Source organism: Amphiprion ocellaris, chromosome 7 (genome assembly GCF_022539595.1).
Source record: "Amphiprion ocellaris isolate individual 3 ecotype Okinawa chromosome 7, ASM2253959v1, whole genome shotgun sequence".
Lineage (NCBI taxonomy): Eukaryota > Metazoa > Chordata > Actinopteri > Pomacentridae > Amphiprion > Amphiprion ocellaris.
Genome location: NC_072772.1, coordinates 15,744,433 through 15,771,432, shown reverse-complemented (window position 1 = coordinate 15,771,432; position 27,000 = coordinate 15,744,433). Strand labels below are relative to the sequence as shown.

The following is a 27,000-nucleotide window of genomic DNA, read 5'->3' as shown; positions in this document are numbered from 1 at the left end:
ACGTGGCATCATGTGCTGCTTTTTGAGAACCTTCAGCTACTTTACAGTGGCAGACAGGTTCTGTTTAGTGATGCTTAGATTCAACAAGCCTGGAGGTAACCATATATGAGTGTTGCTGGTGGAATATTGTGTGATTCCTCAGAGTTAAGGTTTACCAATTATCAACTTTTAAGGTCCATATCTCAATAAAAGATAGACATTTTAAAAGCAGGTACAATTAAAAACATACTGTTTAAATGCTGGCAACCACAGATGAAAGTGTTTCACTTTAATTTTATAGGAAAATATCTTGTATATTATATCTTGTGTGTTTTTAATCAGTACCAGTGAACAACTAGTGTTGTCAGCCTGGAGATAATTAACATTTCCAACTGGGTAACTGCTCTGACAGTTGCTCATTATAGGACACAGAATTAGTAGAGAATATAGGGCAGAGAAAACCTTTATGCGAAGCCTGAGAGGACAGAGAAACATCGGTTTCAGTCTAAAATTTTGGGTATATTGAACAGAAAGTGTGCACAAAAAGACATGCAAGGTGAGGTGGAGGAGAGAGGACACTGGGGACATAAGGTGCAGTTTCTCCTGGCTGTTGCTGAGAATGTCGTTGGCCTGGGCAATATGTGGAGGTTTCCTTACCTCTGCTACAAAAATGGAGGGGGTAAGCATAAAAGGTGCTCATTACACGCTTATGTTGAATTAATTCAAGTTTTGGTGAGTTTATATAATGCAGGTTTCAGTTTAACGGCCACAAACTGTCTCTATGTTGAACAAACAAAAATAGGTCAAGCTTTGAACTTCCTTCCTTTAAACTTTCTTTCCTTTAAAGGTGTAGTATGCAATTCTCATCCAATAACTTCTCATCACATTCAGTAATAATCTCCTCAAAGTCAACTACCTGTCCATTTTGTTTGCTGAAAAAGTGTTCGTTCACAGGTCTGGCTCTGGCACCGGAAAACCAACAAAGCAGCTTGGATTGTGTCATACAGTGCCATTGTTGTGTGTGCTGTGCTCTTCTGTGCTCTTGCACAGGAATCTGGGAAACGAGAGGGAAGGAAAATCAGATGAAAGAGGGTGGGAGTGGGAGGGGCAGTAAATCTGGCACATGCAATCTAAATATGCTATCCAGTTAAACTTTAACAATTATTCTACAGAATCACAAACTTTGCTAGTGGGCGGCTGTGGCTCAGGTGGTAGAGCGGGTCGTCCAATGATCAAAGAGTCGGCGGTCAATCTAAATTCAGCTTTTCAAGTCCTCTATCTTTACATACCTGGACAATTTCAGACAATTAAATCTCAAAATGGTAAATATCTTGGATTGTAATTTCTACTTTCCCCAACTCAGTTTAGTTTGTTGTTTGAACATTAGTGTTTTTTGTGAATCCAGGTGCATTCTTGGTGCCATATCTGGTATTTGTGGTGACCTGTGGCATACCCCTGTTCCTGCTGGAGACGGCCATAGGCCAGTACACTCAGGAGGGCGGCATCACCTGTTGGAGGAAGTTATGTCCACTGGCAGAAGGTACAGTACACTGTTCAAGACTTTACTATAGCAGAATATAGAAAACAATATGATTTACTGCATGTACCACACATTTAACTGAAATTTTAGATTTATCTCTAAATTATGCTCATGAAAGCGACAAAGCAGATCTAGTAGTCGATCTGGTCAGTTAGAGTCCTGTGGTTCTAAACAACAAATAGTTTGGGTAATGGATAAATGGAGGTTTCGCTATAACAGAAAATATCAAATCTGACCTTGTAGGTATTGGCTATGCAGGGCAGCTGATCATCCTCTACAGTTGTATGACTTACCTTATTATTCTGTCCTGGGCGTTGCTCTACCTCGTGTTCTCCTTCAGCTCCCAGCTCCCCTGGGCCACTTGCAACAACTACTGGAACACAGGTACAATTCAAAGATTGTTCCATTGTCAGATGCATTGAGGTCAAATAAACACTAAAACTAATATAGAACTTAACTACAGAACATAACGTCCTCTGTCCAATGGCTGATTGATGCAAAAATGTCTGCATAAAAACAGACAGGTTTTACAGCGCTGTCATCAACATGGCAAATATGTCAATAAAACTCTGACAAGTGACTCCATCGTTCTAGATGACTGTGTAGACTATTCAACAAAAAATGCCAGCGTACCATGGAACAATCAGACCAACTCAACATCTGCAGCCACAGAATTCTGGGAGTATGTCTGCACAGATGAATACATGAAACCTCCAGACTACTGGACACATTCAAAGTTAATATTTAATTAACATTTAATGCTAACTAAAGCTATTCATCTTTTTACTTCCAGACGACGTGTGCTGGCTATCTCAGGAGGCATTGAGGAGATCGGCAGCATCAGGTGGGAGGTGCTGTTGTGTGTAATTGCTATGTGGATCATCTGCTACTTTTGTATCTGGAAAGGTGTCAAGTCTACAGGAAAGGTATTTATAGAGACAATAAAAACTGATTTGAATGATGACACAGTATAATCAGAATTTTTTTTTCTTTTTCAAGGTGGTGTATTTCACTGCTACCTTCCCCTATGTGATGCTGCTAATTCTTCTGATTCGTGGACTCTCTCTTCCTGGTGCACTACAAGGAGTGAAGTTTTATCTTCTGCCTGAAGCCTCACGACTCACAGATCCTCAGGTAGATGTCTGATGATTTTAACAGTGCAGAGAGCAGGTGGACAAATGTACTCACTGTTGCTGTGGAACAGGTGTGGATGGAGGCTGGGTCTCAGATCTTCTTCTCCTACAGTATCGGTGTGGGATCCCTAACTGTGCTGGGAAGCTACAACAAACGCAACAACAATTGTTACAAGTAAGTACTTGTCTATGAGTGATTGGGCTTAATATTTAATTTCAGGACTCTCTAAAAAACCATCAACATTTCTGACAGGTGCAAGATAAGAGTCAAGCAACATCAAATTAAAAATATTCCAGCTTCGTGCTATGAAATGAAAGAGTATTCTCTGTGTTTTCATGTTTTACAGGGACTGTCTGTGGCTGTGTCTGCTGAACAGTGGTACAAGTGTTGTAGCTGGCTTTGCAGTTTTCTCAGTGCTTGGATTCATGGCTCATGAGCAGGGCGTTCCCATTGCAGAGGTGGCAGAGTCAGGTACAGATTCTGAGATATTCAGAAACATACAAACTTATCTTTCTGGACAGTGTTGTAGAACATCTGGTAAGTTGTTATAGTTGGTGACTGTTACGGTTGTGAAATAAAAGATTGTATTCAGAAGTTTTGCAGTTCAAGATAAAGTGTTTGCTTTAGTTGTTTTGTAGGACAGAGACTAGTTCATGGAGCAATTTTATGAATTTGAGAATAACAACACAATGTTATAGCACGAACAGAGACGACTGAATGATCAGTGGACCTTTTGAACATCAATAATTAATGCTTCAGCTAAACTGATGGTATTAGTGTTGGGTGAGTATGACCTTTGTGCGCACACAGGCCTCATTTTGCAGTAGTGGGCTATTGTAACTGGCACTTAAGAACAATTATAAGTTACTTATACTTTGCAGAAACACTTCAATTTTATGCAAGGAAAATATTGAAATTTTACTTACATTTATTTAACTGCATATGTTATTTTACAGTGGATTGGGCCTGTTAGCTCCTAATTATGTAATAATTTACTGGAAATGTAATAGAATTAGCTTTTAACGTGATTTGAAATGTACTTGACCAACAATGTCACAAAATGCCTGAAATTATGTCAGTTTAATATTGAAAGAAATATAAAATTTTAACACTTTGGAGAACAAGCACTTATGACTTGTGTCAGGTGACATTTAGTGCATATGTGAGTGACAGGCAGTTGTGTTTGGTGAACGACTGCTCAAGTGATGCTCTGGCGCTATCTGAGTAAACTTGACGCTTTTAATGAAGTTCTCTGAAACTCATACAAGAGAGCAGCATCAGTTAAGAGCCTGAGTGATCACACTTTGTCAGGTGCAAAGAGCACTAAGGCTCTTTACTGACGCTGCATACAAGAACTATTGTGTGTCATTATAATAGAAGAAGGGTTTGATTTGAAGTCACCAAAACCAAAACAAATCCAAAAGTTACTGATGACTTATGGTGGTAGGAGGTTGGATTTGATGGCTGAAAACTGCTTCCAGAATTTTGGAATCACTTAATGAATGGATATAAGGGATTTGGTGCTCTGAGCATAGAGGTGGTGTCTTCTCTGGAGGAAGGTGGAAGTCACATCAGTTGACCTCTGCAAAAACTGGCCCACTGTAGCATCAAGGATGCCCAGACACAATCAGTGTCCGAATGGAAAAACAAGTCCTCAAGCACTGAGTTTCATAACCTAGTTGAGAGATCTCTGAAGAGGGAAATATTAGAACTTATTCTTTGTCCACTGTGAGTTGACAGTCCCACATAATATGGTAAATGAACATTCTGTGGTATTCTGTTAAAGAGGGATGATCAGGAACCTTTAAAAGAAGGAGGGTGGGGAAAGAGGGAGTTGATTTACTGAGCTGTAAAGGCTGGTGTGGTGTGCACAGAGCAGACAGAATGAATAAATGCTGCATCAGTTATAAAGCGGCTAAGTGGATGGGCTGCACTCAAGATGTTAAATAGTTAGACAAAAAAGGGGCTTGTGTTTCTCCATACCTGTTGAAGCTCTATTTATTTTGTTGGACTGTGGTTGTTTTCAAGAGGCAGTGTTTCACTGGAAATCTGTGGTACAAAGAGGAGCAGTTAGAGAACAATTACCTGGGCTCTCCAGTTCTGCCCAGAATCTTATCTATAAATGCAATGAAATGTTATACAACAAATTAAGCCACTTGGCACTATTTAAAAATGGTAACATCATCTCCCTCTCGTGTGTCTGCAATATTTAAATGCTGCTATCTAGAATCATTCTGTTGTTGTTTTCCAGGTCCAGGCTTGGCGTTCATTGCTTATCCTCAGGCTGTAGCCATGATGCCTCTGCCTCAACTGTGGTCCATCGATTTCTTTGTCATGCTCATTGTCTTGGGTTTGGACACACAAGTAAGATACATTTGTCAAAGCATTATTTTTTGGGAATATTGTATTTATACTTGGAAACGCAATTATTTTATTTTAAAGTGATTTGCTCTGTTATGTCCATTCACTGTACAGTTTGTCACCATGGAGGTGGTGATGACCACTGTTCCCTCTAAGCTGCGCGCGTGCGCAATTGCGCACTGCTGACACGGTCTCCGCGCACAGAAAATCTGCGCTGCGCACAAAAAAAAAATCCAACCTAAATTGTAAATAAAATAAACACGTAACAATTCATTCTGTGCTATTTTTCAGTGTGAGTCAGTGAGTGACCGGTGACTGGCTGCTGCAGCCAATGATGCGATTCACATATGTATTTACCATAGACTGTATATAATGGTATTTACGCAGCTAATCAACGTCAGGCGTCCTTATGTGCAGCCACCATTGTTCTCATAGATATGAATGAGTAGATAGGACACGCCCCTTTGAGCTGCGTGCTACAGCGAGGCTAAGCTAGTGGGGAGCAAAGTTTCAGTGCATTCCGTTGATGTAGACAGCGTGAAAACGGAAACAACAAGTATGCCGGCTCATTGTGCTGCATACAGTTACACACTACGTTGTACGATTGAGACAAGGAAACTTGGAATGACTTTTGAGGTAAGAATAGTTTTTGAAGAACAACCAGAGTAGCATGGTATGTCTGTTAGAAAACATCATAGTATAGCCTTTGGTATGAAAAAACACCATCATATACATCGTATATTGTACAAATAACAAGTCAAAGCAAAGAGACATACATTGTAGAATTGTAGTAATTGTGGGCTGACTGATTTACTGATTATCAATATTTTATTTTTTACTGATTTACGTTAATAAATAAATTTAAAAATGGCTACTTTGGCTCTGAACCTTTATCTACCTGTGGTGGCTCTGTCTTCTGGAGTGATTTGATTGGTTATACGTCATGAATAAAACTCCTTTAAGTTAACATCTGTAAACAAAACAAAAACGTATCAACAAGTTTTCTGTTAGAGTTTGTGTTCTTCTAAGTTTAACTCCAAGATATTAAATACTTTCATTTACTGCAAATGAATATCTACTCCAAATGTCTCACTAATAATCATCATCAGCCTTAAAAACCCACAAAACACCCCTCTATACTCGACCACACTTAGTACAGTCCAGTTCCCCCTTCTATAAATCTGCTTGGAATCTTCCATTTCCTGTTTGTCAAAGTGGCTTTCTACCTGGACAGGTTTTGTTGGAGCTCATGCACCAAGCATTTTGGGTAACTGCACTTTAATATGGATGGATGACACTGAATTAGAGTCTGTTTTAATGAGACTGAGTTAAGATGTGTAGCTGTCATTCAATAGGAAATTATTTCTCAGAATTCACAGAGAAAAGTCTGAAATGTTTGCTAGGTTAGTGTCCCACATGTTCTTTGGCTCAGCTAAAGCTAACTCTCTCCAACTTCTGGATCTCTTGAGTTGCTTGTTGTTAAAATATCTTGCTAGAGGTGCTGAAGCTCAGAAAGTCTGAGATGTTTGTTCCAAATAAGCTCATTCTCAAGTCTTATCTGAACTGTCCTCTTTTGTTTGAACTTGCCCTAAACTTAGGAGTTAATAACAGAGCAGCACATTCAGACTCAGTCTCATTTATGTAGAGATTAAACTTCAGTGTCATTCATTGATGTTAAAGTGCAGTTTTTCAAATGTTTGTTGCACATGCTCCCGACCAAACCAGTCCAGGTGGAAGACGATGTGAAGAGAAAGCTCCAGAGGATGAATATCACACATTTACGTTGGAAATAAAGGTCCTTTAATTAGACATTGTCATGCAAAAGTTGGATTTCCCTTTAATGATGTTCAAATCTTTGTTGAGTGTTTTGTTGATGTTGGTTTCTAAATGTTTTCTGACACTCGTCCCCAAAGATTAAAATCTTCTACGGCTCACAAGCTGCAACAATCCACACATTATCAACTATCTTTCTGACTAAACTAAGATAAAAATTAAAAAACTTCCTGATTCCTGCATCATGAATGTAAATCTTTTTGTTTTTTATGGCAGTAAACTGAATATTTTTGGGTTTGACATTTTATAAACCAAAACAAGAAATGAATTACTGGAGAAAACAATCAACAGATTAATGGACAAAGAAAATGTGTTTTCCAACATATATGGCTGAATTACTCCAACATTACAAGATACATACAATTTGAATTCAATTTTATTCATATAACACCAAATACAGGTCAAATTGTCTCAAGACACTTTATTTTTATATTTTTTGTCATATTTAAAATATGACAAAGTAAGACATTTAAACCTCTTGACTAATCCAATTTATTATATGGTTTTTAAGAGACTAATCGACAACTAAAATAACTTCAGATGTTCAACTTCAAGTTGACCATCTGGATGGAGGTTGATAAAAGTTGACCTCCCTTCATTTCTCTGGAGCCGACTCCATGGATTTTATGGATGGTGATTAAAGACCTGCTCTTCTAGTGGTCTTCCTTCTAGTCACTGTAAAAAGTCAGTCCATCCTGACCGACTTCAACACCTCTTCATGACAGCTTGTTCTGCCTCCGACCTCGTGGAAACTCTAGAAACTCGGGAAAACCCATGGAGACTCGAAGAACTCGTGGAGACTCGAAGAACTCGTTGGGCAGGGGAAAGTGTGGGGGGAGGTGGGGGAGTAGAGGGGGGAGGCCGCCACCCACCTCCCCACCTACTCTCTGCCCTGACTCCACCCAGACTCCGCCTTGGCCCCCTCCCATGGTCACTTTTTTAACTACGATGCCAACGGGACGATGAAATTACCTCTTTTCACCTGATCTGTAGCTCAGTGAGTTAAGGATTTGCCTATGGAGCTGGAGGTTGCTGGTTCAAGACCAGACCCTCCTTAAATTTTCTCAAAATCCTGACAAAGACAAACAAAGAAAAATGCTAGTGGTGGGTCTTGAACCTGCAACCTTCCACTTGGTAGTCCCTTTCTTGCCCCCTGAGCTACTCGCTCAGATACTAATTCTTCTTTTTTTTGCGCATTTATCATCTATTTTTTGTCGTTTTCGAGTTTTTTTTTGACTTGAGTCTCGACTCGACCGTTTTTCTCAGGAGGTTGGACTTCAACCTTTGTGCTGGAGGGTTGAACCCTCAGTTCCAAGACTTTCAAAGCCTCCACACCTCCCGAGTCCTCAGGACCTGAGCTTTCACACAGTCTGAGGGCTGAAATTTTCTAAGTCCCACATTAGTTCTCTGTTAGATTCAACTTTCAGACAGTCCAAGGACTGATATCTTCTAAGTTCCTGAGTAGTTCTCTGTTAGTTTGAACCTGTCGACAGTCTGAGGACTGAAGTTTTAAAAGTTTCTCAGTACTTCTCTGTTAGTTTGAACCTTCAGACAGTCTGAGGGCTAAAATTTTAGAAGTTTCTCAGTACTTCTCTGTTAGTTTGAACTTTCTGGTTAACAGAAGCCTTAAAACTTGTGACCATGAACCTTGATTTCACATTTAGACCATCCATCTGAGTTCTTCTCAGACCTTCACCTGTGGGTTTTTTAGAAATCCTCAACAAACTTTGATTCTCTTCACTGAACAGTAAAGTTTGTGGAGATCAGAAGGTAACATTAGTTTGATAAATGCCTTCAACTACTAGTAGACTTTATCTGGAAAACAGTTTTCTGAAATGAGTTCTTAGTAAATCTGTCCACAATCAAACCAAGAACATAGAAAGAGGAAATGTTTGAAGAAACAACTTGTTTTCATTTCAGACTAGAAAACGCTCTAAGACCTTTATCTGTTTTGCTGTTTTTGATTGTTTTATTGTCTCTTCTGTTTAATTTGATCTTCTAAAGTCTAACTGGTGACTTTTGAAATGTTTCGTCTTTAGTTTGATTCTTCTTAAAAGTTTAGTTTTGCTCTTTTCTCACCTTTTATTCTTTTCTAATGTCTGATTTGATTTCCAAATGTTTTGTCTTTTTAATGTTTAATTGTTTTTTCAAATGTTTTATCGGCTTGTTTGAGTTTCTTTTTCTTTCCCAATATTTAATGTTTCGATTAAATATTTAAGGTTTTTCTTTTTAAATATTTTACCACCTTTTAATGTTTAATTTTCTTTTTAAATGCTTCATTGTATTTTCTGTGTAATTCCTATTTGAAGTCTTATTGTCTTAAAGATGTAATTTTCTAATTAAACATTTAATTTTTTAATTAAATGTTTAGTTTGTTTTTTTGGCCTTTTTATTGGATAGACATAGTGAGAGTGAGTCAGGAAACAGGGGAGAAGAGTCGGGGGAAGACATGCAGCAAAGGGCCGCACGTGGGAATCGAACCCAGGCCGCTGCGTCGGGGACCCTGTACGTGGGTCACCCGCTTAACCCGTTGAGCTATACGGGTACCTGTATTTTGTCTTTTTAAAGGTTTAATAATCCAATTAAATGTTTTGCGTTTTTTAAAATGTTTGACATTCTTCTTGTTGAATTGTATTCTTTAAGTGTTTAATTCCGGGAAATATTTTATCTGTAATTTTGAATATTTGTATTTTAAAAATTTTGTTTAATTTCATAACGACACGTATTGTATCTTGTTGAATGATCTCATTCAATATTTTGTCTGTTTAATAGAGTTAAACATTAAATTACATTACATTCTATTAAACAGACAAAAATATTGAATGAGATCATTCAACAAGATACAATACGTGTCGTTATGAAATTAAACAAAATTTTTAAAATACAAATATTCAAAATTACAGATAAAATATTTCCCGGAATTAAACACTTAAAGAATACAATTCAACAAGAAGAATGTCAAACATTTTAAAAAACGCAAAACATTTAATTGGATTATTAAACCTTTAAAAAGACAAAACATTTCATTAAAAAATGTAATGTTTCATTAGAAAATTACATCTTAAAGACAATAAAACTTCAAATAGGAATTAAACAGAAAATACAATGAAGCATTTAAAAAGAGAACTAAACATTAAAAGGTGGTATATGTATATATAATTTAATTGTATTTAATGTTTAACTCTATTAAACAGACAAAATATTGAATTAGATAATTCAACAAGATACAATACATGTCATAATGAAATTAAACAAAACTTTTAAAATACAAATATTCAAAATTACAGATAAAATATTTCCCGGAATTAAACACTTAAAGAATACAATTCAACAAGAAGAATGTCAAACATTTTAAAAAACGCAAAACATTTAATTAGATTATTAAACCTTTAAAAAGACAAAACATTTCATTAAAAAATGTAATGTTTCATTAGAAAATTACATCTTAAAGACAATAAAACTTCAAATAGGAATTAAACAGAAAATACAATGAAGCATTTAAAAAGAGAACTAAACATTAAAAGGTGGTATATGTATATATAATTTAATTGTATTTAATGTTTAACTCTATTAAACAGACAAAATATTGAATTAGATAATTCAACAAGATACAATACATGTCATAATGAAATTAAACAAAACTTTTAAAATACAAATATTAAAAATTACAGATAAAATATTTTCCATAATTAAACATTTAAAAAATACAATTCAACAAGAATATTAAACATTTTTAAAAATGCAAAACATTTAATTAGATTATTAAACCTTTAAAAAGACAAAACATTTCATTAAAAAATGTAATGTTTCATTAGAAAATTACATCTTAAAGACAATAAAACTTCAAATAGGAATTAAACAGAAAATACAATGAAGCATTTAAAAAGAGAACTAAACATTAAAAGGTGGTATATGTATATATAATTTAATTGTATTTAATGTTTAACTCTATTAAACAGACAAAATATTGAATTAGATAATTCAACAAGATACAATACATGTCATAATGAAATTAAACAAAACTTTTAAAATACAAATATTAAAAATTACAGATAAAATATTTTCCATAATTAAACATTTAAAAAATACAATTAAACAAGAATATTAAACATTTTTAAAAATGCAAAACATTTAATTAGATTATTAAACCTTTAAAAAGACAAAACATTTCATTAAAAAATGTAATGTTTCATTAGAAAATTACATCTTAAATTTGTTAAATCTTTTTAATAATAAAACTTTTTAAAAGTTTTATTGTATTAATTTTTTTCCTTTGATTTAATTGCTTTTTGTTATGTAGTTTATTTCTTTAATCTTCTTTTTCTGTCAAGATTTAAACCCAACCTTAAAAATGAAATAAACCCTTAAATCACAATGAAAATACTTCTGTTGTCACAATCATGAGTTAGTCAGTTATTCAGTTTATCAGTTGAACTTTATTTGTTTAGCACCTTTTACACAGATGACAAAACTAAACAAGCAAAGAGAAAAAAAAACTATGCTAAAACTATGATTAAAACTCAAAAACATTTAAAAAAAAAAAAAAATTAACATGGTAATAAAATATGTTGTGTCCAGGGAATGGAGAGAGTTTATTGAAATCTTCTTGGGCTCACATGGGAAATAATTTAAAATATAAACTTGATATTCAGTCTAAGGAAACTGCAGAGTGACAGAAGAACCAACAATATCTCCTATTTTCTCCTTTAATGAGTCGACTCTTCTTGTGCTTTCAGACCAAAGAACTACAGACTCTTCACAACCTGCTCAAACTCTTGGTACAGGACCTCACCACATGGGTCAAGAAGGTTTCTGTCTCATTTCTACTCTGAAGCTCACCTTCTCCTGCTCAAACTGCTGACAAATGTTTCTGCTGCTCTAAAGTCTGCTCTCCAGAACTTCCTAAAATCTCTCAAAGTCTCTTCTGCTACAGGTTGCTTTGTAGAACTGTTCGAGAAAACCTCACTAAACCACATGGAGGGGCCTCAAGATAGTCGTCCAAATTAAATCGTACAAAAAACAAACTAGCACAACCCAAACGCTAAAGTCTCCTGCAGCCTACCAGAGAACCTCTGAGAACAGAGAATCAGGACAGGAACTCTTACCTTCTGGACAACCAACATTGGTTCTCAAACAAGAATACAGAATGTGTCTGACCAAAAACCACTAAAGACTCACTACAGCCAAGATAAAGACACAACTCAACTGTACCAAATCCACTAATCACTGCACACATTAGCACCATGTGCTAACTGTGGCTAAAGAACCACATTTACCAAGACAACTATCCAGTACAAAGCCCTAAAACACACCAAGAAACACATTAAAGACGATTTTACTGCTGGAAGCTGCAAGCCAACGCCTAAAGAACAAACTATAGCAATGGAGCCAAACCCAGTTCACTGGTGAAGAGAAGCAGAGGAAATGTTTGTCTGCAGCTAAATAAAGCAGGAAGACACTGAGCTGCTCAGGTGTTCCTGATAATACCAAGCTGCTCAGGTGTTCCTGATAACACCAAGCAGCCACCTGGACAGCCAATAGGAACACAGCTTCCTGGAAGTCCACAGGGCTGGGTTAGTGAAGTAAATTTAATTTAAAGGTGAAGCAGAAAGTTAACAAAGAAAGTTGAAAACCACCTTCTGATACCTGAAATCTCTGAGTTTTCACACAAAGAACACCTGAACATGTCAAACTGGTTCCATAGTAGAACCATCATTGTAAAAACGTCATAGTATGGTGTGTTGCTCAAAAAACATTAGGACCCGGCTGTCAGGGACAAACATGTAAGAAACATGAGAACAGAGAGAACCCAACCAGTAGGTCACAGTTTATCATCCCCCAGTCATCTCCTGAAGTCCATATGGTGAGAGACATCAGTATCTGGTTGTTAATTTACCAGAGGATGCTTATAATCATGCTGATGTGGTCTGTACTCTACAGTATTTTAGTGACTCAATAAATGCCTAAGTTGTTTTTTAAAATGCTTTTTAGTTTTTAAGAAACATTTAACAGCCTATATGTAATCAATAAATGGCCTTTGCCTATCTTAAGAAAAATTCACTCAGAACTCTGATGTGTTAACAGTACTAAATAAATCAATAAATACATGCATACACACAAAAATAAGTTAATACATTAACTGTGTTGTTTATGTTTTTGCAGAATCCAGTATTGCTCACTGGTTGGTCATTACATTTTGTTAGTTTGATTTCACTGTTTAAAATGATGCCACCTCTTTTCAGACAGAACCTGATAATAAAACAATACAAAATTTTTAGTTCCGTGTTAATAAAGCACTTAAAGCTTTAAGTATGGCTAAATGCTTTTTTCAAAATTAAATACACGGTGCCTCTTTCCCATTGTTGCAAGGCAGACAATGTGCTACAAGCCCAGTTTTATCAAAAGTAGCTGTCTTTCAAGCTACAGGAATAACACTGGTGTCTATGGAGTGAACAGGGTCCGTCTGCAATTTGCAAAACCGCTGCAACAGTAAAGAGAGACAAAAATTCAATAACTTCACTCTTATACATTTTAGTGTCACTAAAATCACTGCAGCCTTCAACTGGCTCCTGTTGACAAAGTGTTTTAACAGAAATGTAAATGCTGTAATTTGATTCTTTTAATGAACCATGTAACTTGAATGGATGTGATGCTGGTGTGACCACAGTGCACACGTCTGATGTTGCTCACAGTGGTCCAAGGAACGCTCAGGGAGTTTGTGTGTTTGCTCAGACTCATGAAAAATTACAGGGAACATTGGTGATGACATCTGTCATTGATATATTTCCTAAAGTTATGCGCAGGGCAGGCTGACGGGAGAAGTTCCTCGTCCTCTTCTGCTTAGTATGCTTCTTCTGTCAGCTTGTCATGATCACCGAAGTCAGTATTTAATGTTCTATTAACATTTATATTAAGAATATTAGAATCTTTTTTTTAATTGCAACATCTAAAAGAATATTGTAGCAAATACGCCTCCATATAATTGAGGAGGGAAAATGAATGTATATTAAATAAATGTCTCTGCTGTTGTCCCTAGGGAGGGATGTATGTGTTCCAGATGTTTGACTACTATGCTTGTAATGGAGTCTGCATCCTCTTTCTCTGTGTGTTTGAAACACTGGCACTGGGATGGATATTTGGTAGGTATGCCGTTTTTCAAGGAGTAAGCAGTACTTTGTTTTATATTTTATCACAAGTTTTGCAGATTCTCCAATGGTTACCCATAAATCTGATGGCATCAGTGTCATGACATTATCTGGGTTATTTTCTCAGATTTGATCATGGCCCACATTGTAACTGTTTTCACAGGCTGAGGCATCTGTCTCATAACAATTGAACTATCGTGAAAAAAAAAAAGCAAAGTCCTCCTTTAACTCCCATCAAATGATTCACAAACATACTGTTTAACTAATCTCATATCTCCTATCAAGGGGCAGATCGGTTGTATGGCATCATTAAGGACATGACAGGGATGAACGCCAACCCATTTTTCAAAATCTCCTGGCTCTACCTCACACCACTGGTCTCACTGGTGAGCTGGACATTCAGTGTTTCAGTGTCAGGATGGAATCTGTACATCAGAGTCCCAAACAGCTCAAGACATTATCTGTAGTAGACAACATATCCACACTTACTTTACACTGACAATCCAACTACTAAAACATCTATTTTTGTTTTTTTTTAGGGCTCTTTCATATATTCTTTAATTGAGTACCAGCCTCTGACCTTTAATCGCTGGTACGTGTACCCAGACTGGGCATATGTGTTGGGCTGGCTACTGGCCCTCTCCTCCATTCAGCTTGTGCCTGGATGTGCACTGTATAAGTTGATCACTGGGACTGGGACCCTCAAACAGGTGGGACAACTGTGTAACTGATTATTATGGTAACAACTGAAAGCGGAAGACAAGGTGTGTGTGTCTTTGAAATGCAAAGTAAATGCATTTGTAATTGTAAACAAATTTTCAAATAAAAAGGTTTCATAGATACTCGGACACTTTGACATGAGTAGACATGATGTCCACTCTTATGAAATGAAAATCAAATCTAAACTCATGTTCCAATTAGATGAGTTAGAAGAATGACGACTGAATGTTTTTAGTTTTTACTCATCAAAAAAGGATGAACTGCTGTAACTGTCTATGCAATTGAAAGAGAATTTTAAGTGATATTTTTTGCATAATCATTAATGATATGGGAATTTTACAGAGCATATTGTAAGAACAAGTGGTAAAGTGGGTTTCAAGCGAATACACCCAAGCTGTTTGTGAAGTTATGGCTGACTAAACTGATACACCTGGTTGAGTTATGTCATTAGATATGTACAGAGTTTTGAGTGTATCATCAAGATGTATCTACAATTTGTTTTAAGGTCCATCAGTATGAAGTAGCTACTTCAAGGGATTTTCGCATTTGACTGATGGAACTGGAATGACTGAAAATAACTTAAAAGGTTGTTGAAGTATTTTTCAGTTCAAGAAAACTGCAACAAAAAAAATTTAGAAAATGAAATGGCCAATTCACAGCTATCTTTCTGACAATAGTAAATCATAATTCACTTTATTATAGTTTATAAATAGTGGTTGTTTTGGGAACTGAAATGCCCAAACCATCCATCTGTCTTCTTTTTTTTAACCTATGCTTTAAGTAAAGGGCAGGGAGTAAAAGATTGTCTTAGTTAGTGCATTTTTTGTCACCATGAATTCCAGTGGATTAAGTGAGAGGGGAATTGTTTTCATGGCTTTCAGAACCAGGTGACAGCCCCATGCACAAAAAACACAAGCATACAATAAAACTGAATGTGTTGGAATTTGCATTTGAATAATCTGTTCTGAAAAAGTAATTTTTTTATATATATTGCTTTATCTAAATAGCTTAAAAAATATGAAAAACACATTGTATAAATATGCACAAGCATTAAAAAAACAGAAGAAATAACTTACATACAAGTGCAATAATAATAACAATAATAATCAAGGCCAAAAAATCACAGACTGACAGACGTAGATCAGTGAAGATAGGCCAGTTGTGATTCATTACTGCAGCACACTTGAATAATAATCCTTTAGACAGCTCTGATACATCTCAAGGAACACATTAAGATTAAAAGAAATTTAATAAATGCTTTTGAATTTTGTGTTAGAGAGTGAGATCAATACTTATGTCGAATCGGTGCCAAGTCTGGAAACAATGAATGCATTTCCTTATTAGTTGTTCATTTGAAATTCATTGTCAGCCTGGAGATAATTTACATTTCCACTAAACTGATTAACTGCTGTGCAGCCACTGGGTGCTTCCTCCCACAGTCCAAACACATGTTGAGGTTAATTGGTGATTGTAAATTTTCCGTGAATGTGAGTGTGCTTGGTTGGTTGTCTCTATGTACTATGTCTCTACATATGTCCCCGGCGACAGACTGGTGACCTGTCCAGTATGTACCCTGTCTTCACCCTAAGTCGGCTGGGATACACCCCAGCTCCCCAGTGACTCTACGGGATAAAGCGATGTATAGATAAAGGATGGATGGATGATTAACTGCTTGGGCAGTTGCTCATTACATGACACAGACACAAAACCTGTATGGTAAGTGTAAGAGGACAGGGAAACATCAGTTTCGAACTTTTAGGCGTATTGAACAGAAAGTGTGCTCAAAAAGACATGCAGACCGAGGTGGAGGAGAGAGGACACTGGGGAAGTAAGGTGGAATTTCTTCTGGCTGTTGCAGGGAATGTCGTCGGCCTGGGTAACGTGTGGAGGTTTCCTTACCTCTGCTACAAAAATGGAGGGGGTAAGCAAACATGATGCTCACTACATGTTTATGTTGAATTTGCAGTTTTGGTGAGTTTGTTTAATGCAATGTTTTTGTTGTTGCTGTTGTTTTATTTAGGGATGGATTTAAATCTGGAACATGCTACTAAGTAGCCAAATATCGACAATCTTTCCAAAATCACAAACTTCACATTTGAAACTGACTAAGCTGAGACGCATTCACACTATAAAAACATGTCTAATTCTTTTTAACTTTTCAAATAAATGGGATTGATAAGTTACTTAGTGACGAGATCTGTTATCTCAATTGAGGTGATGTCCTCAAATTCCTTGTTCAAGCCACTCAAAGAAATTCAATAAAACAGAAACATCATGATTTAGAAACTGGACTAGAGACTGGAGACAACTTCTACAATTAGCAAATACATGCTGTGCTCAGAATTTTTGGTTGTCCAGACAGCAGTCCAAAGTCCAAAGCTGCTCAGTTTACAGAGATGCACTTCTAGGTGAAGCGATCATCAGAATCTTCTAAATGACTCATCAGTTTCTAATCATTCACAAAATCTATCCCAAGGTTCACAGTCTCCTAGGTGGGATTAATCAGTTCTTAAAACATGCAACCTGCAACCTTTGTGTAAATCTGGTTGTCGTCTATGTCAGGGAGTTCAGGGAAGAACCCAAGTGCACAGACACATGTCAAGCAGGCAGAAACACAAAAGCTTTGATATCGAAGATTACTAAAGGTTAACAGATGAACAAACAAAAGGCAGCTGTTGATCCATGAATACATAAGCCAATAAATAACGAAAGTAATCCAAAGACAGTGGGCTGTACAGATGTAATGGAAATAATGGCTGTCAAGAGAACAAGGCTGACAAATGGATAAACAGGCAACTGACAAGGTTAGGATAAAGTTAAACTACAGAGACATTTTTTTTTTTCAGTAGAAGGGCAGGCAGACAAGTGGGAGAAAGAAGTGGACAGTCTGAAGATCAAAAAGGGTTGCATGAACAGGCAGAAGCCCAGCAATGAAGACAAAACTTCACTAGAGGCTGGGCAGGGGACTGATGGCAAAGGTAGAACCCTCTGAGAGGATGGGCAGGAGGCAGGTGGCAAATGTGGAGCCCCTCAGAAAGGTGGGACAGAGACAGAACCCCTCTGGAAAACAGACAGTAGGCCAACACACAGGTGTACCCTTCTGGAAGCTTTGCTGGAGGCCAGTGAAAGTAGGACTTCAAAGGTAGGTGGGACAGATGCTGACAGGGCCCACAAACATCTCAGCCTGTGTGTCTGCTGGGAGGACCAACTCTGGAACAAGAGAGATTTCAAATAAATTTGATCCAGGAGCAGGGTTGCAAGTGACTCTGCGTCAAGAGGAGGGACATCAGGGATCTCAGAAAAACACTCTGGAATTGAGCAGACATCACCAGACTCAGAAACAGTCTTTGTGTCAGCTCCCTGTGGCAGGGACCTTGGTACCTTGGTGGAGATGGTCCCAGACTCGGGAACAAAATAAACAAGAAGATACACGAATAGGTAGGCTCAGGAACAGAGGAGACATTTGCCAGAACAAATAAGGCAACAAACAAGGCATTGGCTGACTCAAGAATGGATATGGGATCAAGTTAGGCATCGTCTGGTGCGGGAACAGGCTCAGGAATAGGTAAGATGTCGTTTAACTCAGGTGCTGGAGGCACATAAGCCCGGAGGCGAGGCAGCACATAGACTAGCTGACAAGCTGGGTAGGAGCAACGATCTTGAGAAGAGCAAGCTATCAAAAAAGGGGGGAAAACACACAAAGGGTGAAAGTACAAGCACCACAGGGACACAAAATAAGGAACTTGAAAACAGAACAAGAATTAACTGAAAAGGGATATGAAACATACACAGACTAACACAGAGAGACACAAACAGGGAAGTACAAGAGATATGTGAACAGGAAAAACATAGAGGGAACAGTCTTACAAAACAAGACTAGAAATTGAAACTCAAAACCATGACTTTACAGCTCTGTCTGTGTTTTTTTGAAGATATTCAAAATTTAGGGTACTCCAGGAAGCTCAAGTCGGCTGCATTCCAGTTGAAGAAAAGTACAGGACACATGTTGAGAAATGTAGTGGATTTTCATTTATTTGATGATGTAAATTTAATTCATATTAGTCTTGACGTACCAAAACCATAAACTATTGTGTTAATGCAATGAAACTTCTATTGATTTGTCAAAAAATCAATAAACACCAATGTGACGCAAATATTATCCATAGTTCTTTACTCACAGTGTACTTGTTATGCAGAAATTGCAGTACAGGTATGCAATATTGTGTATTTTGTGTACTGTGTAAGTTCAGGTGCATTCTTGGTGCCATATCTGGTATTTGTGGTGACCTGTGGCATACCCCTGTTCCTGCTGGAGACAACCATGGGCCAGTACACTCAGGAGGGCGGCATCACCTGTTGGAGGAAGTTATGTCCACTGGCAGAAGGTACAGTACACTGTTCAAGACTTTCTTGTAGCAGAGCATGAAAAATAAAATCATATTCTCCATGCACCACACAAAGTTGTAGAAACATCTCTCTATAAAGTCATCGTCAAACACAAATGCATGTCATTCTGAAATAAATGGTTAAACCTAACAAAGTGTCCGGTCTGAAACACATTCACGTGTGAAATCAAATAACTTTTAAATATTCTCTAAGTATTATTAGTTCACTGTTTAATTTGCTTTTGTTTCACGTCTTGTTATCTTTAAAGCCTTTTCCTCAGTGATTAAACAGTTTTTGTAGTCGATCTGGTCAGTCAGAGTCCTGTGGTTCTAAACAACAAACAGTTTGGGTAATAGGTAAATGGAGGTTTGTCTATAACAGAAAATATCAAATCTGACCTTGTAGGTATTGGCTATGCAGGGCAGCTGATCATCCTCTACAGTTGTATGACTTACCTTATTATTCTGTCCTGGGCGTTGCTCTACCTCGTGTTCTCCTTCAGCTCCCAGCTCCCCTGGGCCACTTGCAACAACTACTGGAACACAGGTACAATTCAAAGATTGTTTCATTGTCAGATGCATTGAGGTCAAACAAACACTAAAACTAATACAGAACTTAACTACAGAACATAACGTCCTCTGTCCAATGGCTGATTGATGCAAAAATGTCTGCATAAAAACAGACAGGTTTTACAGCGCTGTCATCAACATGGCAAATATGTCAATAAAACTCTGACAAGTGTTAATTTTTTTTTCTGATTTCTTCCCTCTATCCTTCTAGATGACTGTGTAGACTATTCAACAAAAAATGCCAGTGTGCCATGGAACAATCAGACCAACTCAACATCTGCAGCCACAGAATTCTGGGAGTATGTCTGCACAGATGAATACATGAAACCTCCAGACTACTGGACACATTCAAAGTTAACATTTAATTGATATGTAATGCTAACCAAAGCTGTTCATCTTTTTTACTTCCAGACGACGTGTGCTGGCTATCTCAGGAGGCATTGAGGAGATCGGCAGCATCAGGTGGGAGGTGCTGTTGTGTGTAATTGCTATGTGGATCATCTGCTACTTTTGTATCTGGAAAGGTGTCAAGTCTACAGGAAAGGTATTTATAGAGACAATAAAAAACTGATTTGAATGATGACACAGTATAATCAGAATTTTTTTTTCTTTTTCAAGGTGGTGTATTTCACTGCTACCTTCCCCTATGTGATGCTGCTAATTCTTCTGATTCGTGGACTCTCTCTTCCTGGTGCACTGCAAGGAGTGAAGTTTTATCTTCTGCCTGAAGCCTCACGACTCACGGATCCTCAGGTAGATGTCTGATGATTTTAACAGTGCAGAGAGCAGGTGGACAAATGTACTCACTGTTGCTGTGGAACAGGTGTGGATGGAGGCTGGGTCTCAGATCTTCTTCTCCTACAGTATCGGTGTGGGGATCTTAACTGTGCTGGGAAGCTACAACAAACTCAAAAACAATTGTTACAAGTAAGTATTTGTCTATGAGTGATTGGGCTTAATATTTAATTTCAGGACTCTCTAAAAAACCATCAACATTTCTGACAGGTGCAAGATAAGAGTCAAGCAACATCAAATTAAAAATATTCCAGCTTCGTGCTATGAAATGAAAGAGTATTCTCTGTGTTTTCATGTTTTACAGGGACTGTCTGTGGCTGTGTCTGCTGAACAGTGGTACCAGTGTTGTAGCTGGCTTTGCAGTCTTCTCGGTGCTTGGATTCATGGCTCATGAGCAGGGCGTTCCCATTGCAGAGGTGGCAGAGTCAGGTACAGATTCTGAGATATTCAGAAACAGAAAAGCTCATCTTCCTGACGAGCAGACAGTGTTGCATAATTTGACTATTTTCTGAGAACTGTTACACTTCATGATACAGTAGTCAAACTAGGGAAACTTTGTTTTTCAGACAAAAACTGTTAGCTGTTTGAAGTATTTATTTTCATTGGTCTCTCATAAAAGCAAGAATCTTGGAGCAATATTGTGAGTTCAAGAACAACAACACAGTATAAAAGTATAACCAGAGAGGATCATAAAAGTGTTTTGATAGAAATCTGTGAAGAAGAAGGTCTAGAGAACAGTTGCCTGGGGCCATCAGGCCTTCTTGAAAGCTTATCTAACCTGGAATTTTGGATTATATTTTGTTTGGATTGAATTTTGGATCCACTTGGCATGACATATTCCTTGGCTGTCCAAAGCAGACATTACCAGTGCTTTCAAAGTCTTGTCTGCTGTTCCTGACAGCTTCCATTTCTTTAGTGTTTTCTGGAAAGAAGCTTATTAATTTGTCTGACATTCAGCTGCATGAGCAGCCCTGAGATCTTCAACTCTCTTTCTGAAGCCTTTTGTTGGATAATCAATAACAATCCACAGACTTCTGTACATTGGTCATCTTCTTGATGATTTCCTTGTCATCACCCCTCCATCCTAACCTCCACACCTACCTTTTACCTTCACTTAATCATTCTAAGTGTTATGACCTCGAAGCACTAATGCACGCACACTTGGTAGCAGTTTCAGAACTTTTAGTAAACGCTCACTCATTCACAGCACATGCCGGTGAGAATCCACAGGTGCGTTCCCCATCATAACAGTCCCGGGGGAGAACACGTAGCCAACACTAACGTTCTGGAGTACATTCCAAACCGTGACACAATCACTCTCTATAACACTAAGAACTTAGTGTTCCACTCTCAAAAGAGAAAAATACAGAGCCATGCATCTCCCGAGTTGTTAGGCATCACTCTGGACTCCTGCCCCCGAAGAAAATACAGTACATCACCCGCCTACTCTCAAACTATCTTCCCACTGACAGACACACAAAAGTGTTATGATCCCTGCTCCAGCTCCTATTCTTCTCCTTCCTCCTTGTCTGTCCTTCATCCTGTCATTCTCTCTCCCTGTTGTCTCTCTTTTCTTGTCTTGTCCCTCTGGCTCCCTCTGTTTGCACCTGTTGGTCTCTGCGTCTGTCTGCCTGCCTCCATTGTCTCACTCACCTGCTTGCACTTTGCTGATTGCAGTGATGCACATCAGCTGCAGTAATTAGTTAACTCCACTCACCTGTTCTCTTCCTCACCTCCAGCTATTTAAGCTCTGTGCATTCACTCACTCCCTGTCAGATCATAGACTATCAGATCCCTGCTTTCCTCCAGGCTCTGATCCTCACAGGACTCTGCCTTCCCACTGATCCCAGTTTGCCTCCAGCTTGTCATACCCTGCCATAGCCCCACCTGGACTCTTGTCACCTCCCATCCCTGGATAACTGTCGGTCCCCTCTCTGTCTCCAGCCTTCTGTTTGCCAGTCTTGTCTACTGCCAACTTCCGATTCCCTGTGCCTGCCTACCTTGCCCCCTTAGTTTTGTTCCGCCTGGGTTTGTGAGTACACTGTTTGTTGACTTAGTTTAGTTTTTCTGCTTGTGTTTTCCTGGTGTTCCTGTGTAGAGTGTAGTTTTTGTTTGACTTTCATTGTCTCGCATTTTTTGTATTGGGTCTGGTTTAGTTTCTTTCCCCCCAGTTTTGTCTCCTGCTCTTGAGTCTGATTTGTTTTTGTAGTAGAATAAATTTCTTTGAACTATCCGTTTGTCTCTTATCTGTGTCTGCACCTGGGTTCTCCAGCTCCCCCCGTAACACAAAACATCTACTAGCTCATATAGGCCACCTTCACTATGCCATATACATTATCCCCCAGGGGAAACCAATAATCTTCAACTTTCTGGCAAATGTAGCAGCCATCCTTTCTTTCCCTAACAAGGTCTCATTAGATGATGCATGAAAATTGGAAATGTGTTTCTGGCAACATTTTCTGTCTTCCCAGATATGACTTTCCTTCTTCTGCCTTCACTATGTCATCAAACCTGAGAACTTCCATATTAACGCAGATATGATTGTTCACATCCAAGTGGCATCCAGAGTTTAGTTTCCCTCAACTTTCAGTCCAGTTTCCCCTTATCTACATCCCTTGAGCTGTACCTCATCAAAACTTCCATTCTTTGTGGGCATGAATGGTTCAGGGAGTCCGTACTCATCTACTTGGAAATCATAAACAAATTAGAAGCTCATCATGTGCAGGCTTACATTAATTTCACCACCAGTTCCTCCACCGAACACATTACATCTCCATGTATCGCAACCACATAATTTTTTTTTTTGTTGTCCCTCTCATTGTTTCAGAAATTCAGACTGTTGGCCCCCGAATCGCACATTCATATGATTACCGTTCCCCCATTGTCAGCCACCATATTCAACTAGTTCCACACACACTCTCAACCTACCTAACAGGCTGGGACTGTTTCAAGTCATATCGTGTCACCTACCAACTGTGTCTTCCCTCAGTAGAAATGTCTTTTTACAATCTAAACAGTTTCCCACCCATTATCTATACATCGCTTTATCCTCTATAGGGTCAGAGGGGGCTTTTGGGGGGTGTCTGCTGACTGAGGACAAAAGCAGGTCACACCCTGAACAACTCACCAGTCCATCACAGGGCAACACAGAGAGAGACAAACAACCAAGCATCCATCTCATTCCAAGGTGCCAATGCTTCTTAAAGGCTTTCAAAAACAAGGACCTGCCCACATAGCAAAGCGTTTGCCCCACACATTAGATCTTCTCAATCACTGCATCCTAAAACAATGGTCATCTGCCTGTTCCCTCTCAGTCAGTCTTACTCTAGATCTGTTGTGTAGGACTAGATGTTATCCCTTCTTGCATACATGAGACACCTAAGACTTTGTGGGATGGTCAAGTGAGTGAGGGCTTCCTCTGGGTTCTCAAGTGGGCGCCCTATGCTATAACATATGTCAGCCTTTTTTCGTTTCTGAAGGTGCTCTGAATTCGCTCCAGCTCCATTAGTGTCCTTCTCCAAAGGTTACGACATCCCATCACGTCTCACGAGATCAGCCAACCTCCTGATCCATCCTCATCCTTACATCCAATACTCATTCCCATCATCCAAAATCACCTTTCCTCATTAAACTGGCAAATTCCCATTGTTCCATTGTTGTAGTGTGGTTCTTTGCTCCTACAAGTAAAGGTTATTGTTGCTAAACTATCGAAACAGCAAACACAGATAGTAGAGGGCGACCATTCAGTCTAGCATCATTCTAATGTTGTTTTCCAGGTCCAGGCTTGGCGTTCATTGCTTATCCTCAGGCTGTAGCCATGATGCCTCTGCCTCAACTGTGGTCCATCTGTTTCTTTGTCATGCTCATTCTCTTGGGTTTGGACACACAAGTAAGATACATTTGTCAAAGCATTCTTTTTTTGGAAAGATTTAATTAATATTTAGAACACTAATTTCTTCTCATTTGTCCATTCACTGTACAGTTTGTCGCCATGGAGGTGGTGATGACGTCTGTCACTGATATGTTTCCTAAAGTTATGCGCAGGGCAGGCCGACGGGAGAAGTTCCTCGCCCTCTTCTGCTTAATATGCTTTTCCTTTCAGCTTGTCATGCTCACTGAAGTCAGTATTTAATGTTCTATTACACTTTTTTTATTGCTCCAATATTGGTGTGTATTCCTGCCAAAAATAGTTTTCATAACACATTTTTTTCTCATTGCAACATATAAAGGAATATTTGGCTCAAAAAGGCCTTCAAACATTTGAGGAAGGAAATAAATGCATATCAAAATAATATCTTGGCTGTTGTCCCTAGGGAGGGATGTATGTGTTCCAGATGATGGACTACTATGCTTGTAATGGAGCCTGCATCCTCTTTATCTCTGTGTTTGAAACGCTGGCACTGGGATGGATATTTGGTAGGTATTTTGTTTGTGAAACAGTTGTTACTTTTATACCATTTTATGTTTTGCTGAGAGCTAAATCTGTAATGATTACCTGAAAACCAACCCCTCCCTGTTACTGTTTTGCAGGCTGAGTAGTACTTGTCATGAAAAGTAACAGGTTACTTCCACCTTTAGGTGGAAAGAATATGCAAAGTCCTCATACCAAGTGATTTACAAATGTGGTCGGATCTGATCAACTAATCCTGTTTAACTAATCTCGTTTCTCTTATCAAGGGGCAGATCGGTTGTATGACATCATTAAGGACATGACAGGGATGAACGCCAACCCATTTTTCAAAATCTGCTGGCTCTACCTCACACCACTGGTCTCACTGGTGAGACAGGCTTTCTGTGTCTCAGTGCTATGATGCAGTCATTAGATCAGAATCAGACTCCAGAGACTAAACCATCTGTTTCTGTTTTCTTAGGGCTCTTTCATATATTCTTTAATTGAGTACCAGCCTCTGACCTTTAATCGCTGGTACGTGTACCCAGACTGGGCATATGTGTTGGGCTGGCTACTGGCCCTCTCCTCAATCCTGCTTGTGCCTGGATGTGCACTGTATAAGTTGATCACTGGGACTGGGACCCTCAAACAGGTGGGACAACTGTGTAACTGATTATTATGGTAACAAATGAAAGCGGAAGACAAGGTGTGTGTGTGTGTCATATAATTTTATAATATGTTATTTTAATCTAAACTTTTTCATGGACAGAAGCATAATTTCTGGACCATTTTAACATTTTCAGAAAATGTGCAATAATTCAGATAAAACTGGAGATGAGTGGAGCCTCATGTTCACAGTGTTTTAATGAAATGAAAATCAAAGCTCAGTTGAGGTGCTTCACAACTTGAACAATGAGTGAAGCTTTGTATGAAATGTCAAAAGATTTTACCAGCAAGTTAACTCTCCAATCTGGTTGTAGCTTTTAGAATTACTATTGTGATTATGTAGGAGAGAGGTCCTTCATTTATTTGAAAGTTGCACGAGCTTGTTTCCAGAGTACCAACTACATTCTTCATCTGGTGTTAATTAGCGGCATTCATGCTGTTCTCAGGCTGGAGCAATGGAATAAACACCTATATTGCAACGACTGTTCTATCCTTTTGTTGGGAACTTTCACTGAATATTTCTCTCTATTTCACAGCGTTGTCATCACCTGTGCCAGCCTGAACCTGATAACTTACCCACCCAAATGCAGGAAAGGAATGACAGTTTACTACTAGGCAATGGATAATAAACTTGTAAGGAAAAAATATCACTGCATGTGGCCATGGTGATCCAAGCAGCTTTGACTTTCCCATGTTCCCTGAAGATAGAGAATCACTGGACTACTGACTGTATAACTGTGTTTGTAATCTTTTCTTTCATTCTGTTTTTTTGTTTTTACAGAGAAAGAAAATTAGAAATACTGTTCCACTTTGTAGATCAGTTTGTTAAATATAATCCAAACTCTATGCTATTCACAAATTCCAAAATTACTTGTCCAAAAATTTTATACTTTAATTCAAAGAAATACATTGTTTAGTGTGAATCAGATGGGTTTCAGACAACTACTAGGTCAAGAGTTTAAGCATTTATGGAAGAAATTACATTTTACCAAACAATATTGTAAATAAAATGTTCAAATGTTTTTGTATTTTGTTAATCATAAAAGCATGAACTACTCTAACTGTCTCTGCAATTGAAAGAGAACTTTAAGTCAGATTTGGACCTGGAAATCTGACACAGCATATCGTACAAACAACGGTGTCCAAGAACCATAAAGCTGTGCAACTTGAACTTCATAGGAGCCACATAAAACCAATATATTTAATAAAGGGCTATAAGAAACTTATGTGATGTAAAACTGGAATGACTGAGAACAACTTAAAAGGTTGTTGATATATTTTTCAGTTAAAGAAAATAGAAACAATAATGAGAGAAAATGGGAGTGGCCAATTCACAGCTATCTTTAGACGATAGTAAAATAATTTATTTTCATAATGTTTGTAAATATGTTTTGAGTCTTATCCCTACAGCTGAATCATATTTTCTTTAAAAAGCACATATTTTTCTAGTGAATTGCAGAATTAAACTTGAGTGACTGTTGG

At 38.1% G+C, this 27,000-nt stretch overlaps 2 protein-coding genes across 5 annotated transcripts; both read left to right on the top strand.

Moving 5' to 3' along the window:
* The first annotated feature begins 346 nt into the window (after positions 1-346).
* LOC111589135 (sodium- and chloride-dependent GABA transporter 3-like) lies at positions 347-14,821 on the top strand. 2 transcript variants are annotated; one of them, XM_055012060.1, is made up of 12 exons: positions 347-658; positions 1,385-1,519; positions 1,763-1,903; positions 2,114-2,201; positions 2,313-2,445; positions 2,519-2,653; positions 2,724-2,827; positions 3,000-3,124; positions 4,905-5,017; positions 13,884-13,986; positions 14,278-14,378; positions 14,532-14,821. In XM_055012060.1, exons 1-12 carry the CDS (start codon positions 529-531, stop codon positions 14,721-14,723), a joined length of 1,500 nt encoding a protein of 499 aa, XP_054868035.1. In that variant the 5' UTR covers positions 347-528; the 3' UTR covers positions 14,724-14,821. The 2 variants fall into 2 exon arrangements, with proteins under 2 accessions (XP_054868035.1, XP_054868036.1); XM_055012061.1 differs by lacking the exons at positions 13,884-13,986; positions 14,278-14,378; positions 14,532-14,821 and adding an exon at positions 11,584-12,820.
* A 1,390-nt stretch (positions 14,822-16,211) lies between these two features.
* Positions 16,212-26,579, top strand: LOC111589117 (sodium- and chloride-dependent GABA transporter 2-like). 3 transcript variants are annotated; one of them, XM_055012439.1, is made up of 15 exons: positions 16,212-16,428; positions 16,571-16,633; positions 18,963-19,097; positions 19,504-19,644; positions 19,879-19,966; positions 20,079-20,211; positions 20,286-20,420; positions 20,491-20,594; positions 20,767-20,891; positions 24,239-24,351; positions 24,445-24,582; positions 24,776-24,878; positions 25,140-25,240; positions 25,334-25,504; positions 26,055-26,579. In XM_055012439.1, exons 1-15 carry the CDS (start codon positions 16,404-16,406, stop codon positions 26,142-26,144), a joined length of 1,665 nt encoding a protein of 554 aa, XP_054868414.1. In that variant the 5' UTR covers positions 16,212-16,403; the 3' UTR covers positions 26,145-26,579. The 3 variants fall into 3 exon arrangements, with proteins under 3 accessions (XP_054868414.1, XP_023155604.1, XP_054868415.1); XM_023299836.3 differs by lacking the exon at positions 16,212-16,428 and having other exon boundaries at positions 16,438-16,633; XM_055012440.1 differs by lacking the exon at positions 16,212-16,428 and having other exon boundaries at positions 19,601-19,644.
* Positions 26,580-27,000: the final 421 nt, after the last annotated feature.

Bases quoted from the DNA above. Each gene is read 5' to 3' on its own strand.
- LOC111589135 (XM_055012060.1), top strand. From the start codon at position 529: ATGCAAGGTGAGGTGGAGGAGAGAGGACACTGGGGACATAAGGTGCAG. The intron at 2,446-2,518 runs GTATTTATAGAG...TTCTTTTTCAAG, and splicing joins GTGTCAAGTCTACAGGAAAG to GTGGTGTATTTCACTGCTAC. The intron at 2,654-2,723 runs GTAGATGTCTGA...GCTGTGGAACAG, and splicing joins CACGACTCACAGATCCTCAG to GTGTGGATGGAGGCTGGGTC.
- LOC111589117 (XM_023299836.3), top strand. From the start codon at position 16,504: ATGCAGACCGAGGTGGAGGAGAGAGGACACTGGGGAAGTAAGGTGGAA. The intron at 16,634-18,962 runs GTAAGCAAACAT...GTGTAAGTTCAG, and splicing joins CTGCTACAAAAATGGAGGGG to GTGCATTCTTGGTGCCATAT. The intron at 19,098-19,503 runs GTACAGTACACT...CTGACCTTGTAG, and splicing joins GTTATGTCCACTGGCAGAAG to GTATTGGCTATGCAGGGCAG.